Source organism: Podarcis gaigeae (genome assembly GCF_964106915.1).
Source record: "Podarcis gaigeae genome assembly, chromosome: 10".
Lineage (NCBI taxonomy): Eukaryota > Metazoa > Chordata > Lepidosauria > Squamata > Lacertidae > Podarcis > Podarcis gaigeae.
Window position 1 is genome coordinate 45307180 of NC_139686.1, and position 20339 is coordinate 45327518.

At 39.6% G+C, this 20339-nt stretch overlaps 1 protein-coding gene across 18 annotated transcripts in view; it reads left to right on the plus strand.

Annotated features, from left to right (window-relative positions):
- Positions 1-20339, plus strand: part of GRIP1 (glutamate receptor interacting protein 1) — a 333686-nt gene that overhangs the window by 180232 nt on the left and 133115 nt on the right. The window contains exon 1 of one of the 18 annotated variants that reach the window (XM_083699038.1): positions 9098-9590. The exons of 15 other annotated variants lie outside the window; for them this stretch is intronic. In XM_083699038.1, the coding sequence (XP_083555164.1) occupies positions 9536-9590 (55 nt within the window). In that variant the 5' untranslated portion in view covers positions 9098-9535. Of the gene's footprint in view, positions 1-9097; positions 9591-20339 lie in introns of those variants that run through there. 2 more of the 18 variants (XM_083699039.1, XM_083699041.1) reach the window with 2 other exon arrangements.

Genomic DNA, 20339 nt, shown 5'->3' on the forward strand with positions numbered 1-20339 from the left:
TGCACACAGAGATTAATATCATTGTATCGGTGAAACGGCTTCTCTTTTCAGTGAATCTTCTCTTCTCATAATTAGCATTTTAAAAGCACAGACTGCTTTTTTACTTTAATGTTACAGATATGCTTCTACATTTTCTTATTATGCAGCTTCCTGTTGCAGATTTGTCCCTTATTTCCCAAGTAACATCATTAACTTAGATGTTCATGTTCATATATATATATATATATATATATATATATATATATATATGCAGGTTTTGGTGTCCTCGGGTGTCTTCCCGTGTAAAAGTTGGGGTGTCTAGGCGACGTTTCGACCTCGTCGAAACGTCGCCTAGACACCCCAACTTTTACACGGGAAGACACCCGAGGACACCAAAACCTGCATTCCTGTACCCGTGAAAATCTACGAAAGCAAATATATATATATATATACACACATGAATTTCTACTAGTGTGCAAAACTTGATTAAAGATAGTTTAAAATGTTAAAACATAAACTTACATAATTAAAATAAGCAAAAAAATAAAATGCAATCTCATTAAAACAATACAACAATGGAAAGAGGAAACCCAGGTTGAGAGAGCAAAGGAATGTTTGTGTAAACAGGTGTGTCTGCAAAAGCCTGGAAGAAGGGCAACACAGGGCATATTTTATCAGGGAGCACTGAAACAGTGTGTAGGCCCACCTAGTCCAGTGGTCTCTACTCTGTTCGGCTTTGCTTTCCGGAATCTTTCCCAGTCCTTTTAATAGGCAATGTCAGAGATTAAACATGGTGCCTTTTGCACAGCTGAATCTAGGTTTGAAGGGGGTCTTGGGCTAAGTCTTCTCATGGACCTCCTCCTCTGTCAGTGGGTCTTGGAGGGCTGTTTCTATTACTACATCGCTCCAAGAGATGCTCTGGACAGTTGCGTCTAGCCACCTTGTAATTTCTCTCACAATGCTCCAGAACAATGGTGGCCGGATCGAGCAGCTGGGAGGGGCCAAAGATGCCTGGTGCTAACACTGGCCCCAACAGCCTTCATGGTCTGCCACTGGGGTATGACCCCTCCCCATCTTTAATCCCCCAGTTTAATTTTACTGACTGCCCCATAGTCCTGCTCGTAGCAGTTCTTTCCCCATTTGCTTTCCTGCAAATAAGAGGTTGCAGTCAATGCTTTTTAATTGTCAAACCCTGACAGCAGGAAGATCATCACGATGACTAATCGGGAAAGTACAAAGCCCGAATGGAATTACATATCTTTAACCATATGCAGTAGCAAATGGAAGCTGTTTTTTTGGGGGGGGATAGACGGATTCCCTGCTTTTAAGATTACAGAGAGATCGCTTACTTTGAGATTACATTAAACCCCACAGCTTTTAATTACATGCATGTTGCTAGCAGAAACTAACAGTAGTTTTGCCTGTCTGGCTCATTTATTTTATTTTTTAGTGTTGCAGTTCCTTTTATTTTTGCCTTTGAAATGTGTTGGCACATGATGCCTTTGCTTTCAGTTGTATTTTCGTTCTGTTGTTGAGCTTTTCAACACTGGTGAAAAAATAGCCTGGTTGTGCCTTATTTCATTATACAGTATTTTCAAACGCTGCAAGTCCTTTATGAATCTCGCTGACAGAAGATACTTAGAAGAATTCTCAGTAGTATTCTGAAAGTCTGCCTTTTATGCCTCTTAAGGGGGCTTCAGGAAGCTAAACCAAGAAGGCAGCTGCTGCAAATGTTAGCAAATTATTACTATGAGAATAGGTGGACTTTTCTCAAACACTGAGCATGTGCCACCTAGCATTGCTGCTCTATAAGCTCTATTTGTAAACCACTTTGAGTGTTTTTTGCAATCAGTGTATAAATTTTGTGAAATAATATAATGTTTATTTGAGTGGGACCATGCAGACCCTGCTGAAACAATGTGGAACAATGTGGAACAGTGTATGCAGTGTATGCATCAGTACTGCACATTTTTATGAGAGCCAGTGTGGTGTAGTGGTTAAGAGCAGTAGACTCGTAATCTGGTGAACCGGGTTCGCGTCTCTGCTCCTCCACATGCAGCTGCTGGGTGACCTTGGGCCAGTCACACTTCCTTGAAGTCTCTCAGCCCCACTCACCTCACAGAGTGTTTGTTGTGGGGGAGGAAGGGAAATGAGAATGTTAGCTGCTTTGAGACTCCTTAAAGGGAGTGAAAGGCGGGATATCAAATCCAAACTCTTCTTCTTCTTCTTCTTTTTATGCTTTATGTAGAAGTTTTATGCCTCTTCAAATTCAATTCTTTGGTAGCTGAGAGTATCTTTTCCATCACACATAAAAGCTACTAAATGGAAGCCCTTTATTGTGCTAACACAGTGGCTTTCAAAGATATGTCTGGGGGAAGCCCCAGGGTTTCTTTGTAGCTTAGCAGGGGTTCATCAGCTAGTGCAGGACCTTGTTAACCTTCACAGATTCCTCCCTGCAAGACTACCTAAGTTCAGTTTGTGGAGGAGCAGCAGATCCTGATCTAGGTGGGGAGTCTTTTTCATACCAAGGTCTGCATTCCTTTCTAAGCAACCTTCCTGGGGCCACATGCCAGTGGTGTGAAGGAAAAATAAAATAAATGTATGGTAGATTTCTTTCTGCACACATTTGAACATCCTTCTTTATCCCCTCTCTGGGAACCAAAGAAGCATCGTCAGAATTCAAGGACACATTCTGGTCAGCCAATATACTCAAGAAGGCTGCAAAGCAGGGCTTTTGAGAGGTGTGGCCTAGAGATAAGGTATGTATGGGAAGGAGGCATGGCCAGATGGCTGGAAGACTGTACTCAACTGCGTCTCTGTTCTGGATAGCTATAAGCTTAGCTCCAAAGATGAGGCTCAGCAGGCATAATCAGCATTCTGGGGGAACTGTGTGAACACCCTAGAATAGGGGTAGCCAACAAAGTATCCTCCACATGCCGTTGGACTAGATTTCCCATAAGCTCCAGCCCCTAGAGCCAATGGTCAGCAATGATGGATGTTCCACATGCCACATCATCTACAAAGCACCTTGTTGGTTACCTCTGCCCTAGAATATGGTCCCAAAATATTTTGCAGAGAGCACAGACTCCAACAGGAGCATGCCTTGGGCAAACAAGTCATGATGAAAAGGCAGGAAGTTGTAAAACCACTGTGCTAACATATTGTTTTTTAATGGGAGGGTGAGAACCTAGAAGTGGTCATATCAAGAACTAGGGTACACCAATGCCATGGCCATCACCATCACCATTTCCTTTTGTAGCCTTTTAGAGAAGAGAGCAACAGGAGAAACGTAAACATAATACAGGTGCATAATACAGAGCCAGCGTGGTGTAGTGGTTAAGAGTGGTGGACTCGTAATCTGTGGTCTCTGCTCCTCCATGTGCAGCTGCTGTGTGACCTTGGGCTCTCAGCCCCACTCACCTCACAGAGGGTTTGTTGTGAGGGAGGAAGGGAAAGGAGAATGTTAGCCACTTTGAGACTCCTTCAGGTAGTGATAAAGCTGGATATCAAATCCATACTACTACTACTACTACTACTACTACTACTACTCTTCTCCTTCTTCTCTTTCTTCTTCTTCTTCTTCTTCTTTTATTGTTAAAATAAAAGGTGAGTCAACTGAAAAGGTTGGCAGCTACTGTTCTACTTCTAACACATGGTGGGTGAGAAACTATACCACCTTTAAAGGGTACCATACCACAATTTTTTTTGCATAAGTGGTGCTTTCCAGGCAGTGTTTAACCAGTGCTTGAGCAGAGGTGTGCAGTAGCAAGCTCATGTTTAGAGCCAGGAACGTTGCTTCATAACAGCAGTTCACTTTGTCTCCTGTTCTGCAGCAAAATCTATTTTTAAAAGGTTATTTAATTTTTAGCAAAGATGGTTTAAAAATATTTTGCAGCTAATAACATTCAATGTCCCTATAAAACAAGCAGCCAATGGCAGTTTACAGTAGTAACAATGTTATATGAAGGTACACACACGACACTATATTAAAACACGCTCACTAAAACAGATCTCTTAACTCATCAAACCTTGATATTCTCCCTAGGGCTTATAAATAAGCTATGAAACAAAATGTGATTTGATTCTCCTTACATAACTCGTAATTTAGAGCATCTTCACATGGCTTGTAACAAAGCAGTGGAGGAAAAGCACAACTGAATTGTGCTTACTGCCCTTGGGGAAGGGCTGTAGCTCAGTGGTAGGGTTGCATGCAGAAGATTCCGGGTTCAATCCCTGGAATTTCCATATTGGCTTAGGAGCGCTTTCTGCTTTAAACTTTAGGGAGCTGCTGCCAATCAGTGTACTGAGCTAGGTGGACCAAAAAGGTGTTCATTTTAAGTTTCCTGTACTTTGATTCCTTCTTGAAATTAAAACTTGAAGAAGAAGAGGAGGAGGAGTTTGGATGCTCTGCTCTGTTCCTATAGGCAATGCCTCTTCTTGTAAGAACTAGGTAGGAAGATATTACTGAGGACTAAGAATCCCATTCCCATGCATAAATGCAAGAAGACTGGACATAAATGCAGGTCCCTGCTCATGCCAACCTAGCAGTTCGAAAGCACGTCACAGTGCAAATAGATAAATAGGTACCGCTCCGGCGGGAAGGTAAACAGTGTTTTCATGCGCTGCTCTGGTTCGCCAGAAGCGGCTTAGTCCTGCTGGCCACATGACCCGGAAGCTGTACGCCGGCTCCCTCGGCCCCTAAAGCGAGATGAGCACCGCAACCCCAGAGTTGTCCACGACTGGACCTAATGGTCAGGGGTCCCTTTACCTTTACCTAAATGTTGTCAATACATATAGGATAAAGAGCCAACTCACATCCTTCAGGAAGCAACATATTTTTTCTATGTTATGGGCAGCTGGGAAGTACTGATGATTTTTTTTAGTATGCTAGAGGAAGTAATTGCAATTATGTGCAATAGTATTATGTGCAGGTTTAGTTTTATGTGAACAGCTTCTTAGGCACTCTGAACTTTTTCCTGGATAATACATTTAAACCACCATGACATTTGAATGATGATGCAGCTCAGCAAAATGTGAAGAAGTGGGAATTTATTAGACGAGTTAAACAACAAATATGTAGTAACTGTCATAAAAGACCTGAGTAAAGAAAAATATCCACATGAAGGAAAGTACTTAAGGAGCATACTTAAGCATCAGCTAAATATGATTTACTGCTTGCCCAAACTAGATCCTTTAAAACAAAAAATCAAGAGAAGCAATACTGTAAATTATTGCCCTCTAACATAAGTAAAGCCATGGGGAAAGCTAAAATATGATGGAACTATGAGTAGTAGTCAGAGCTATGAGAACCCTTCTATTACTTTATTATATAGTATTATGGAGAGGTGCCTCACACATTAGTTTTCCCCCCTTAGCTGTGACCTATTTCTTCTTTTTCCTAACCCCTTTATTACCGCTGCTACCATATATACCAATACCATTTATTTTCTTCATCAATTTACTTACTAGTAGCTGTAGCTAAGCATAGAACAGAACATAGATCCAAATATGAAAACATAGCAGAATAGTTATAAGTATAAACTTATGGTGATATTTGTATGTAAGGTAAAGGTACCCCTGACCATTAGGTCCAGTTGTGGACGACTCTGGGGTTGCTCATTTCGCTTTATTGGTCGAGGGAGCCGGCGTACAGCTTACAGGTCATGTGGCCAGCATGACTAAGCCGCTTCTGGCGAACCAGAGCAGTGCACAGAAATGTCGTTTACCTTCCCGCCGGAGCGGTACCTATTTATCTACTTGCACTTTGATGTGCTTTCGAACTGCTAGGTTGGCAGGAATTTGTATGTATACTTACCTAATAAACCACTTGGGTTACTTCACTTTGCTGCAGTTGTTGTAAATAAAAATCATTTCCATTCTATGGTTACTCTCACTCTAAATGATACAGCAAATGCAATACTGGATTCTTGTTACTATGCAAGGATAGATATGTCAGGTCCCCCCCCTTCAAATCTTATATCACTCCTCCCCAGGTAATTGTTACGTATCAACAAAACTGAGAAGTCTTCTTGCAGTCTTTAATCGGGTCTGTTTAAAGACTACTGCAGTCTTCCTTCTGGTCCACCAACTGATGTTGCCTCAGGTTCTCAGCCATGCCTCTTACACTTGGCTGTAGAACCTCTCTTGAAGGCTGCCTTCAGAGGCACATGCTCTTCCCCACAGACCTTTCTCTGCTCCAGGCAGTGGTGTCAGCTCAGCCTCTCTGAGTGCCTCCATGCCCATGTTACTGCTCTTTCTTCAGCAGACCACCAGCCACTCTTTACTCTCTCAGGAACTCTCATCCGTTGACAAGAACTTGGTCTTTTTCTTCTCACTATCCAAGGACCTCCTATTCCCATCATTTGGGTGGAAGTCTGTCCCCTTCATTTACCTTTAACTAGGATTGAATCAAATCTATATTATTATTATTATTATTATTATTATTATTATTATTATTATGCCCCTGTATATATAATTGACAGAAACTGCACTCACAGAACTAACCCTGGTTTGAGCAGTTGTAAACAATGACAGTTTAACTGTTATTCAGGTACCCTCTGCTGTTAACACTGTTATTTCCACAGCTCTCGGCAAAATTCAACAGTTTACGGGCAGTTAACCCTTTACCCTCAACTATGTATAAATCCCTTTGCATATTTTAAAAATAAAATTGTTATCCCAGAAACAATATTATTCCAACCACAAGAAGAGGAAGCTGTGCTGTTGACTGCTGTTCTGAACGCTTAGCAAAATGAACACTTGGCAAAATGACATATTAGTAAATGTACTTTGTATCTCCTTTCAAAAAAAAAATTTCACTTAGGTGAAAAAAATCGAATGGTATTTAGTATGAATATTACGTTCTGAACTGAAGACTTAAGTAAAGCAAGTATAATCGTATGGCACCCAATTTCAACAACAACAACGACAGGACTCTTACAAGTAGCTTTTTGCACCAAATAGCGTAGAAGGTATTTAGAACTTTCAAAAAATCAAATATTTGGAATGGTTGCCGTTACATGGGCTTGCATTAACCTTTCTACAAACTGTGCTTTGTAGTGCATCACCTTCTTTTGGATACACACCAGCTATTTGTGCAGAGATTAGATGGGCAAAGCTTCCATACTTGCAAACAAAAACGTAACCAACAAGATCTGAAACATAGGTGAAAGACATATTGCTATCAGCAATAATTAATGAGTGGCATTGAATGCATTGATATACTCAAGAAGTTTAACCTAGTTTGATTAAAATTCTTTGAAACCTAAATCTAATATGTACAGTGATATTCAACATTAGATATACTCAGTTGAAATCAATGGACATCATTTAAATGTGACTGGAAAATGAATGTAGCTGACCTGAAACAGAAGGGTTCAAAAGAAGACTTAAGTAATGGTGGGTGACAGGTACTGTGGACTGCAGAAGTGTTAAGCAGGGAGGGGGCATACTTATGTTGTCAGTGGAATGTATTCTAGTATTCATCCTGCTCTTGCTGCTTAGAGCAGACTTTGCAAATTTGATGCTCCTATGGTAAAGGTAAAGGTAAAGGACCCCTGGACAGTTAAGTCCAGTCAAAGGTGACTATGGGGTTGCGGGGCGCTCATCTTGCTTTCAGGCTGAGGGAGCCGGTGTTTGTCCACCAGGTTATGTGGCCAGCATAACTGAATTGCTTCTGGAGCAATGGAACACAATAACGGAAACCAGAGCTCACGGAAACGCCGTTTACCTTCCCACCACAGTGGTACCTATTTATCTACTTGCACTGACATGCTTTCGAACTGCTAGGTAGGCAGGAGCTGGGACATTGCAACAGGAGGTCACCCCGTTGTGCGGATTCGAACCGCCAAACTTCTAATCGGCAAACCCAAGAGGCTCAGTGGTTTAGACCACAGCGCCACCCGTATCCTATAGCCATTGTTGGACCAGATGTAGGATGAGGAGTCATTCCAAGCATAATGCAATATGATAAGGCAACACCCCTTTCTTTTTCATCTGTTTCTGACAATTGTCAGGCATGCCTTCATACCCTCAAAAGCTTAACTGCTAAAATGCATGTTATTGAAGTTTGTTCAGAACTGTTCAACCATTTTTTTTTCCATTTAGAAATGAAATGCAACGTCAAATTTCGACAACTTGTAGACTGGAGTTATTTGGTGGTTATCTCCCACTATTGATCTACTTTGCCCCTAGAAATTCTTCAAAGTCCAAACCTATTTCAAAAGAAAACCATTATTTCTTTAGTTGGGATTGTCTCTTTCCTGCCATGTTTGACCATTTAAAGGTGTGAGGTTTATCCATAATAATACACATTTTAAATAGTCATCCGCCATGACCGACAGTCTTTTAAATTTCCCCATCTTGCTTTAAAAAATAGATAAGAAGGCTAAAAAGCATTACTGTACCCAAGCAATCCCCCAAACATCATAAAGGAGATCTCAAGTCAGTCTTTGAAGTTTTATATCCAGATCTTTCTAGACTTCTTCTTTTTTTAAAACCACAAGAAGAGTGTTAGGTTGGTCTGCAAGGGTTAGAAAAGCTGTCATTGCCACCGTTCCACCTCATTATTTTGTGAATGAAGTGTAAATGGGCAAGTTAATTTGCTTAGCTTTGATAAGAGGCTGTAAAATACTTTGATAAATTGAGTAATATAGAGCCATGTGTTGTATTTGGTAAGATTATGGTGGATTATTTATGAAAGGCTAAGGATAAATGCGTCCACCTAGTGAGAGCTTATGTTTCATTCTCCTTCCAGAGGCATCCTGACTCACAGTGTCTTGTCTGTGTAGCATCATTATGCTTCACGATTGTACCTACTTGGAAAACTGCCTGTCCTCCTGCTGCTGTATGGCTTGTGGGTCTCTCTCTCTCTCTCTCTCTCTCTCTCTCTCTCTCTCTCTCTCTTTCTTTCTCTCTCTCTCTCTTATCCTCCCTCCCCCTCATTCTCAGCAGGGCATCCTTTCACACCGAAATCATTTTTAAATTGGGGTGGGGAACCCGCGGCTATTTAAAATTTTGCCATTTGTAATAAAGGATGCTGATGATTATGCATTTTCCCGTGTTATTGTTCGGCGAGCAATGCTGGGAGAGAGTTAAAATATCTGAAGGATTTGAGGAGGGGGAGCGAGAGCGGGAGGAGGGAAAATCCCCTGATTGTGCTGAAATGCATGGTCCTTTGCCTGGAACAGAAACTGAAGCTCACTAGCACAGTACAGGACTCTGGGAGGCTGGTAACCTAGCTGCGTTCAGTTATCTTTGCCGGGATCTTACACTATTTGATGCTTTGCAGCTGTTAAGAGAAATATTGCTTCTTCTTCTTTTTAAGCCATTGATCTGGTGCTGCAAGCAGTGGCGGTAGTAGTACTAGTACTGAATGACACAGCTTTGCTAGATGACATGGAGCTGATCTCTGCATCAGCCAAGAAGAATTAAGCTTTGTCACTCCCCGCTGGGACTATCTTTCTTCTGGTATGCGCGTGAAGAATTCATATGCTTCTGCTGCAGCCACCAAAGCAGAGCCTTGAGTATACTTTGCCACGGAAGGCAGTAAGCAAGAATGATAGCTGTCTCTTTTAAATGCCGTTGTCAAATTCTGAGGAGACTTACTAAAGGTATTGTGTTTTTCTTATTGTTCCTTCTGTGCCTGTATTGCAGCATTCCGTACCACACAGCCTAATGGTTTTACTTTCAAATATGACTGCCTCTTTTTGTAATTTATTGGCAGACAACAAAGAAGAACACACACACACACACACACACACACACACACACACATAGCTAAAAGGCTTGGATGCCCCCCCGCCGCACTCACATTACACCATGATGCTGCTTTGTGATTTTTGGATGATTTCATTGCTCGAAAGGAGATAATTTGTTTTCAGGCAAAGTGCTAAAGTTATTATGGGATATTATTGGTTTGCATTCCCGTTAATTGGTTGGCAGAAGTATTGCCCGTGTCACTCTGTGCTGTATATTAGGAAAAGCTGCTGATAAGAAAATTCTGGACCTGAACTAAAGGTGATGTTATTCACATTGTTACTGTGTTGGCATCCTAGCATGTTCTCTCTGAAAGATGATGAAGGGTTTTTTTCACACACACACACACCCTGTGCTAAATTGTCTGACAGCTTCGGAACCAAAGATTATGTTGACATTTATAAAATGAATATTGTTATTGCTAAATTGGAGTATAGATTCACTGGAGGGTTTTGTTTGATTGAAAGTGTTATACTTATTAGTTGTATTTCTTAAACTTGAGACAAAATCCTGCATTTTTTGCTACATAACTTTAAAATGCTATTAAACCTTATTAGTGGAATTTCAAAAACAGTTGCCCTTACACATTCCACCATATAACACATTGTCTTTCATGTTGTTGCTGTTTTAATCTCATTATTATAAATGTTTGCACAATTTCTGTTTAAAAACAGTATTACCACTTTGGGGAGCGTTGGTGAGAGAGATAGTAACACCTTAGCTTATTGTGCCTGGAAGCAAATGAAGGCATGTAGGTTACACAATTGATATATGAAAGCTTTGTGAAACATAAAATTACTACTACTATGCTCCATAGCAGTAGACTTGCAAAAGTGCTAATGAACTTGTCAGGAATGTCTTAGTTTGGAAAATTGGTTTTCTTTCATTAATCAGTTATACAGTTTATAATTAGTATTTAATGTTGGCTCATCAGATATGTAGGTGGCTTTAGAGAGACTCTTGCCATGATAGAGAGAGAAAGAAAGAAAGAAAGAAAGAAAGAAAGAAAGAAAGAAAGAAAGAAAGAAAGAAAATAGCTTGTTATAGAGGACTGCTGTAGTTCAACTACTTGATAATATAAGTGGAGTGGCTATTAATTGAACGGGTCAATCCTATACATGTCTACTTAAAAATATGTTCCACTGAATTCAATGGGGATTACTTCCAGGTACCTGGCAGTAAACACTGTTGAATACAAGGAGACTTTTGAGTAAACATGCATAGGATTGCATTGAAAACAATAACAAATTAAGCATGCAATTCTAGAAACACACTTATTAGAAAATAAGTTTTGTTGAATTCCCTGGGCCTTGGGTTTCTTATTTGGGTGCACATATTAAGTTCACAAATCTCTTCAAATTTGTTGTGTTTGGGTTCTACTACATGTAAGCTAATTTATTTCAGTACAGTAAATACCTTCTTGTGGAAATGATTGAACCAAATATGTGCAGCCAAATTCTAAACATGTTTACTCAAGACAAATTATTTTACTCAAGTGAACTTGGCTTTTGTATGAGAAAAGTTTGGGTCAACTTGCCTGTTAATGTTGTGTGGCTTAAGTACAAGTTCTTCAGGAACTATTGGTCTTTCCTATTATTTCTGTAACTTATCAGGACATAATAATATTAAATTATCTTCACCTCCTAGTAAGGCTTGCATGGAACCACTGATCAACTGTCTTGAGCACACGGTTGTTCATTCTTGGTGATTATTGCTGCTGTTAACAATCTCTATCTGAAAATGGTGATATTGGCATTCCTCCTTGCTATTTGCCAATATACCAGGCTGCAATCCTACTTCCTTAATGTACATACTTAATTACATTTGTAGGTTTAATTATTCTGATTCATGAACTAGTCAATAAACAGTAAGCCTGAGTTTTGATTGCTGTCTCTTTTTCAAGTTGCAAGAGAAAGACCTCATATTTTCAATACAAAATTTAAATAATGTTATATTGACCTTTTTATGTTTCCTCTAAAGACAATATCAATAAAAGCTCATTGTCTGTGTTAATTCAAAGACAGTATTATTTAACTCAAATGATGGATATGTCATAGAAAATTCTTACTTTTATATATTTTTATTGTTGATGCTTTTATTGTTAAATCACTTTGGAATTCTTTATGGGAAGCAATTCATCAATAAAATAAAAAGAATATCTGTAAAAGATGAAAACTTACTATAGTAGAGGTAGATAAATAGAGTTTAACAATCAGGATTGCATCACATCAGAAACACACAATGAGCTTATGGGCTGCAAGTAATTTTATTATCATTATGTGCAGATTTAATGTATAATACATCTCAAACACTTTAATGGACACATGGAGTGAGAAACAGGGTCAAGTGGCAAAAGGCACCAGCTACCCCCACATTGTTGCTCAATGTTTCCCTTATTAAGGATGGCTCACAACTGAAGAATGTTAAGATGTGCACTTAGACTTCTGATCTTTCAGCATTGTGTATATATATATGTGCTGAATATGTGCTGAAAACACTTTCTTCCCGAGTCACTGAAATCAATGGACTTGAGTAACTTGGTTTTCAATTGTGTCTAGCCTGAATATGATTTAGTTGGATTCCACCCCTGGACTTTACTTGGGGTTGAACAGATGGTAGCAGCATATTTGTTTTCATATCATCTTGAAAATGAGTAAAGCAGGGGTAGTAGCACCCATTTGACTTTGCTAGAAATGATGGGCTTATTTGACTCCAATTAAAAAAAAATAATTATGATTAATTTTTAAATATCCTTTCTGGATCCCACAGCTTTTTGTGCATGGTTGGCATGCTCATGCCCATTACATATTTCTGTATACCCAATATGTGCTCATAAACCATCTCACATAAACTGCCTTAAGCATCTTAGCCTGTTGAGTTCTTGCCATGAGATCAAGGCATAAAAATCCCAAATAAGCAGATCACAATGATTAATGCCACAGAGGCGTTTGCTGATTCTTTATAAGCAATATGTCTGAATTACCTTAATTATGTTTGTCTTGATTTCTTGATTTGAACAATATACTATAAGAGGCATTAATTTAAAGGATAAATGTTGTTCTTTCCCTTATGGCAGTAGATTTGTTTAAAAAGAACATACTTCAGAGTAAAGGATGCGGTCATCTCTTTCCTCCATCTCCCCCACCCTGCAATGTTAAGTGTGTCCAAGAAGGTGCTCAGTCATTGAAATATGTTTGAGAAGATGATTCTCCTAAAAGGTGAGGTCTTGGGCTATCTTTCTAGAAAGAGAGGTGCCAGAACTCAACAGGAAAGCCTCCCTTGTTCTATTATAATGGCAATGGCACCCACCTGAGAGGTGCTGGAACTCAGTTCTGGTGAGTTCTGTATGAAAAAGGAAAAAAAGCCCTGAGTAGGTGGACTGTTGCATTTATACTTTGGAAGATGAAGGGAAGGTGGGATGGTGTGTAGGTTGTTTCAGCTGATAAAATTACTTAGTAATGGTTTTTGGTCTGCTTGATAATGATAAAACATCATAGATGCTTGGCAGGGGGTTGGACTCGATGGCCCTTGTGGTCTCTTCCAACTCTATGATTCTATGCTTCTATGATACTTAACCCAGATGTCTTGGGGAAATGATAGAACAGCAAAAAGAGTAGATGAAATATTTAACATTTCAAACTATTTGCTTAAGAATGCTACACGTGCTGATGAAGAACAATAAATGTTTTGTTAGCCACAACTTGTGCGGCTGGCAGTTTCTTCCTTGTGGAGAATGGGATTTGATATTACAACCTAGCGGTTGCTTAAATTATTTGTTTTGCTGGGGTAAATACTGCTTGATTCCATTTCTGATTTGTTCACAGATTGTGCAAGGAACAAGTCATTGGTGGAAGCGAGTCAACAGCTGTTGGTAAAACTGTGAAGGGCTCTTGACTCACTTTCCTTTCATTTTGGGATAGGTGATCATGTAAACAAAAGCTGCTATCCCTCCTATTGCTAAGGTGGCTGGAGTGCACAGTTGTTTACTGCCGATCTGTGACTGACAAAATACAGGTGGCTGAGTCTCCAAGTTTACTGATGATTTGATATTGCTGGATTTTCTTTCCCATCTGAAAACACAAAGTATGCATACAGTGAATGATGTATTCCCAAGAAAAAGTTCACTGTGGCCACAGAATATTCCTCATAGCAGCAGTGCACTGTGCACAGCTTGGTGAGGGGCTTAATCTTTTTTTCTTGGGCCATTTTTCTCTTGAACCCCCACCCAGCTGCTTTTTGCTAGGTCCCTGCATGTTTGCCCCATGGGAAGCAGAGCAACTTGCAGGAGTGGATTTAAATTTGAAAAATGGACTGAGGGGAAAGGGGTTAAGCTCCCTTTCTCCCATACTGGTGTTTTTCAAAATTTGGTGTATTCGAAATCCTGTAAAACAAGAGAGGACCAGAATACTGTCTATAATGTGGTTGTGCGCTAACTTTGTGCTGAAAGGTGCCATGCAAAATAAATGTGTTGCAGTAAGCAAATAAGTAGTCTAGGTATAAAATGCTAAGCTATATTAAATTTGTAAGAAAGATCAAACTGAAGTACCAAGTGAAACCAGCTTGTTATTGCTGAAGGTTACCATATACTCATTTTGACCAAGAAGTACAATATTATTGCAATGTTAGTAAATGAGCTGCTTACACTAGACAGGAATCTAGGAGACTGCCTTATACCAAGTCAGATCATTGGGATATCTACTCATTACTGTCTACACAGTTTGGCAGCGGCTCTCCAGAGTTTCAGACAAAGTACATGTCCAGCCCTACCTGGAGAAGCCACAAATTGAACCTGAGACATTCTTCATGTAAACAGATGCTCCGTTATTGAGCTGTGGTCCTTCTCCAACAGACCAACATTGTCTGAAGTAAATGCAGATGTAGCGTTTTCTTTCCCCATGTTTTCATTTTTGAAGCTGGATCTGTAAAGACTAGCTCTCTGCCCGGCTAACTGTCTTCTGTGCTACTCCCAAACGATGATGTGGATTGAAATTGAGACATTCTAATTAGTGTCAGAAGTATATGTGGGTATATGAAATTGTGCCTTTTAGAAAATGAAATTCATTTTCATAGTTCTGTGTAAAATCATAGAATGTCTGTCAGTTTATTCTGAATCAACTCATTCTAATTTCATGCATGGATATAAGCCTATTGACTGCAAGCAGAGAATATTGGTTCAAGAGTCTAAACATAGCATAAAATCATCTATGTTGACCTATGAAGGACTTTTGCTTTTCTCTAATAAAATATGTGTGGGCCAAAACTGTCCTAAAAAGGGTGGAATAGGGGAATTATACAGCCATTTTCCTTGGACATGAAAAATATTATAAAGCATATTGAAGGCATCTAGAGCTAAATCTTATGCACTGGGCACATAGCAACTTCTTTATTCTGCATATACACCTTTCCCCCATGTTGTCATAATATGCCAACCTACATTTAGAACATGTTTTACCTTCAGGCAGAATGTAGAACAGCAGCATTCTTTAACTGCTGTCTTCAAGTAGTAGCCCTGTTCAGGTGTCATGCTAATCCATAGGTTAGTGTTACAGGAATGAGTCTGTTCAAGCCTCAGGCTCAAGTCTTCCCTTTTTCTCTTTCTTCCATATCCTGTTCTGCAATGAGGAGCAGAGCCAGAGTTCCTTTTGGGAAAACTCATTCGGTAGAATCTTTGCAGGCAAGTCCTATTAGGCAAACTGCTGTAGCAGAGTATCATCAAGTTAAATCACAGCGGACAAAATCACTTCCAGTAACATCACAGTAAGTAGAGGCATGTTAGGAGACTGTAGCAAAGAAGCTCCGGCAGGCCAGATCAGAACTCTGGACAGCTCCCATTGGCTGGCACTTTTCCTTCATTGAAAGTTTTAGGGAGACATTGCCTTAGCAGGGAGCTGAAAGGCAGACAAGGCCTATTCTTCACTGGGCATGTCTCCTTAAAGGAGCTGGCAGTTTTCCTTAAAGGGCCCCTGCACACTTTTCATCATTTGTCACCTGTGAGCTTGAAGAAATCAAGGTGATGCTGAGGACTTGTCCCCCAAGTATGAGGAGGGTTGTATGCAGGGCTGTTGGCAGCAGGTTTAGGCCCCAGTGGAAGACAAGGGCTGCCTAGCAAGGACAGACCAACTAAAAATGTTTACATGGTATATAAATGTGTGATCTCATTTTTATGTCAATAATAAATATAATTTTATTCATACTTGCTGATAATATTAAGATCCTAATGAGTAATATAATAAAGATAAGCACCCACACAATAGTTGCTGAAATAACAATACACATTAAATATTAAACTTATATGTACAACACAATCAGTGCTCAAAACTCCCATTTTGCGACAGGGAATTTCATTAGTGTGAGCATTTTCTGAGCACTGGGCACAGTACTGTGCCTAAGATTTCAGATTAAAAGTGCAGAGTGGAAGGAAAGGAGGACCTTTTTCTGCCTCCCCACTTCCAGCTACTCTTTGAAAACTAGAGAAGAGACCCTCTTAAGAATATTAGGGGGGTGGGCAGGGGAAGGACTAGACCATGTGAAAAATGAACATAATCTTTTAGCTGCAGTTCATTCATTTTCAGCTTTGTTATGAAAAAGCGTACCTAGACATTCCATTGTTGCGCCCGTAACCTAGGTTTAAGGTGCCATTTAGCTCCTGGCTTTCATATCTCAGTGTCTAATACTGAACGCAATGCATATCACCCAACAACTTTGCTATGTTTACATGGTGTTCACTTATGATTACATACAAATGTGACTGTGCCTGATAATATGAAATGGCAATGTCATACTGTCAAAGTGCAGAAGCGAAAGTTTGTATAGTCAGAAATGCTCTGTTCACAGCACAAGTCTGCAAGCTGTTATATATTTCGTTAAGGATTGCATAAAACATTTGCAAGATAGTTGGAATTGTGAATTTGGTTTGTTTAGCCTGGTAAAGAGGAGATATGATAGTCATCTTCAAATATATAAAGGGCTGCCACATGGAGGATAGAGTAAGCTTGTTTTCTCCTGTTCTGGAGGCTAGAACCTGAACCAATGGATTGGAATTACAAGAAAGGAGATTCCGACTAAACATCAGGAAGAACTTTCTGACAGCAGAGATGTTTGACAGTGGAATAGACTCCCATGAGAGGTGGAGGGCTCTCCTTCTTTGAAAGTTTTTAAGTAGAGATCTGTCAGGGGTGTTTTTTTGAGATTGCAGGAAGTTGGACTGGATGACCCTCAAAGTCCCTTCCAAGTCTACAGTTCTGTGATTCCATACTGTATAGAGGAAAACATGATGCGAGGATATGGCTTGTAAAAGACAGAGGAAGCAACTGACAGAACTCAGGCTGCAAGGTTCCCTTTCATGAATAGTATCTTAGAATCTTAGAACTGTAGAGTTGGAAGGGACCAGAAAGGTAATCTACTCCAACTCCCTGCAGTGCAGGAATCTTTTGAACCCATGGCTTGAACCCATGACTGAATTAACTTCAGAGTTTCATGCGCTACCAACTGAGCTATCATACAGAGAAGCATTTTTTCCTAAATGTGATCAAAGTATTCCTTTAAACAAACAAACAAAAAAGGCTGTTTTGGAAATGACTAAGACTGATTAAGCATACTAAATCTGTGTCTTCTATTGTTCACAGAAAATCCTAAATAACAATTGCAACAGAAAAACTCTCCAAAGAAAATTAGTCTCTTTGTGTTCATACAGCTGGTTTTAAAGCTTTGATATTACAATTTCTTGAAGTTAAAGGTATTTGATTGCAAGTGGTCAACATACTTAAATATTTAGAATGCCAGTCATGAAATACATGACATACACACTTTAAAATACATACTGATCTTTTCTGATGATAAAAGCAAGAATTCTTAAGTTTTGCTTCAGAATCTGTGGCTAACATTTCTAACAAACTACAAGCAGCTACCTTTTCATTATTTAAACCAAAGGTTTTCTGTGGGGTGTTGCGCATAGCTTCAGCGCTGAATACAAACAATAAGCTCAGCAGAAGTCTTTGAACTCTGGTCTTTGATCTCTCTGAACTCTTGTCCTGGGGACTTTCTATCTCAAGGAATTTCACTTTGCTTCTTTTTATCACATTACTCCTTTATTATTATAATGAGCTCATTAACATTTTGAAAATCCACAATGAACTTTTGTCTGGGTTGTGAAATCTTCCCTGTGCATATGCACACATCAGAAGAATTTATTGCATTTTTCTGATTCTAAGAGAAAAATTCTGGTTCCTTTGTCCTATCCTCACTGGACTCATGAATAAACAGAAGACTTGCAAGCAGCAGCACCAATAGGGAAGCAACTGGAGCAATGTCCAGGGCCCTTCCGGTGTCCAGACAAACAGAATTCACAGCAAGGGTGAGGGGAGAGGCAAGGTCACAGCAGTCCATGACCAGGTTTGTCATAGGCAGGCAATACAGTAGCAGACAGGGCACGGAATTGGTACATAGACATGGTGCTAGCAGCTCTTCCAGCCCATCACTTGGGCTTTTGAGTAGGAGCTGCTGGAACTACACTCCCACGTCAGCTGACTTCCCAGAGGTCTACTTGAGAAGAGGGCCTTCATCTCAAGGAGACCTTTACTCTAGTTGTCTTCTTGCCCCATTTTAGGCACTTATCCAGATGGGCCCTCAGACTTTACCCATTCGGCCTCAATGTCAGAACCTGATTTCACCCAGGATGTGAACAGCTCCTCCTGAAGATCTTGGCCGCTCATCCCCAAGTGGAACGTTTTGAGGACTCCCTCAGCTTATATATGAAATCTCCCCTTCCACGGCTGATAGAATTACAAATAGGCATGGCTCAGTAATAAACCCTGTCTAAAGAGTTTTATTGGGATCAGATTTTGTGGCATGTGTTTGTTTCTCACTTGTTGCACACACCCCTTTTCTTCACATTCAGACTGTGATAAAAAATTGCTATTGGAAAAGCAATCTGATTCTTTCCCCAGATTGGGCATCCATTTTCATTTGACCATGACACTTTTGAACTTGACCAAGCCTTCTTCCTTTAAGACCAACCCGGTGTGAGCAACATATCCAAGGCTTTGAAAACACACCACCTTGGTGAATCCCTTATCAAGGGATTCCTTTGAAGAATGGTTGTTTTCAACATAAAAATATTGTGATGCTATGTATCCTCAGAAACCCAAATATTGTGAGCATATGGGAGTCACACCACGACACAAACTAGCTCAATAGAGTGGAAAACAAAGTCATGACAGATGGCATTTCGCTTGTCTACAACAATGAAGACCCAAAACAGCCTATTGATTATAACACCTCACATTACTTATTGGAAAGAAGTTTAAAAGTCAAAGTTGGTAGAATGTTCAGACCTGATAACAACTACTACAACTACTACTACTACTTATTTGTACCCCACCATCTGACCTTCTTTTAGACATGTTGACAGTTGTTGAATCTCTTGATCTAATTTTTGTTCTGCTCATTTGGAAAACATAGACAGAAAGAAACCAAAGACGGTGAATTAACAAGGAATTAACAAAGTCAAACTGCTTAATTGTTGCTTGCTTTACTGCATTTTCATTTTATTTATTTACTTTGTTGATGGAGAATATTGAGGTAAATGTTTTAGAAATAAGAAGGAATATCATTGGCATGTCTCTTACTTCAGTGACTTAAGCATTTATGATGTTGATGCCATGGAGAAATGATGGATGGCTTTAATCTAGTTGAAGGAGAAAATGGACCAGAGTCTTGTTTTCTTATTATAGCCCACAGAATTTTTATTCAAAAGTTGCAGGGCTGGTGGATTTTTGCACATCAGCATTAAGTACTAGGCATTTTTTCTTTTCCTTCTGCTGCAGCTTAAAAAAAAGAAATTGTAATTTGTGCTTAAAGGTCACAAACAGATGAGTTGTTTTTAACTACTTGCGTTAATTGTCTTTGTATAATATAAGCATAGTGAAGTGAATCTAACTTTCTGTAATGCTTTCACACAAAATGTCAACTTCAAAATTAAATGCTCTGGTGTTAATTACCATCACAGGAGTTACCATGTTGGATGAGAAAATTTCTTTGGATGTGTAAATAATAATAAAAACAGTACAAAGTAATGGGGTGGGGAAAATAATATCATAGAAAGCAGGAAAGGAAGGATTAATTGGGTCAAACATTGCAGAGATACAATGTTGGAAAGTGTTGCCAGCACACTCAAGGGAAGTCAGGAGACAGGATATCAATAAACTAACAGTTATTTTGCAAATTAACACAACCAAGATTTACTCCTTCCAAATGCCTTTGCACAAAGGTATATCTTCATCTGCTCCCAAAAATGCGGTCAGTATTTATGCCAGGTGTACTTATAGGGGTAGTTCATTCAGAGATAGACACTGTCACATAGAGGTAGGAAGAGATCAGTCTCTTAGACTCCAAGTCTGATGACAGTCTACCCTAAGTTGCACAGAAAGTTGAAGCTAAACGTTGGCACCACAACCATCAATTTAAAACTAGGCAACATCTATCACAGCATCTTAACAGTTGCTAAAACAGGCAGGGAAATAATTCAAGTGGTTGAGGGGGTGAGCTTGGGTAGGACAGCTCTAGACACATTGACTTTCATGGTTTAATAATGCTGGTGGCAAGAA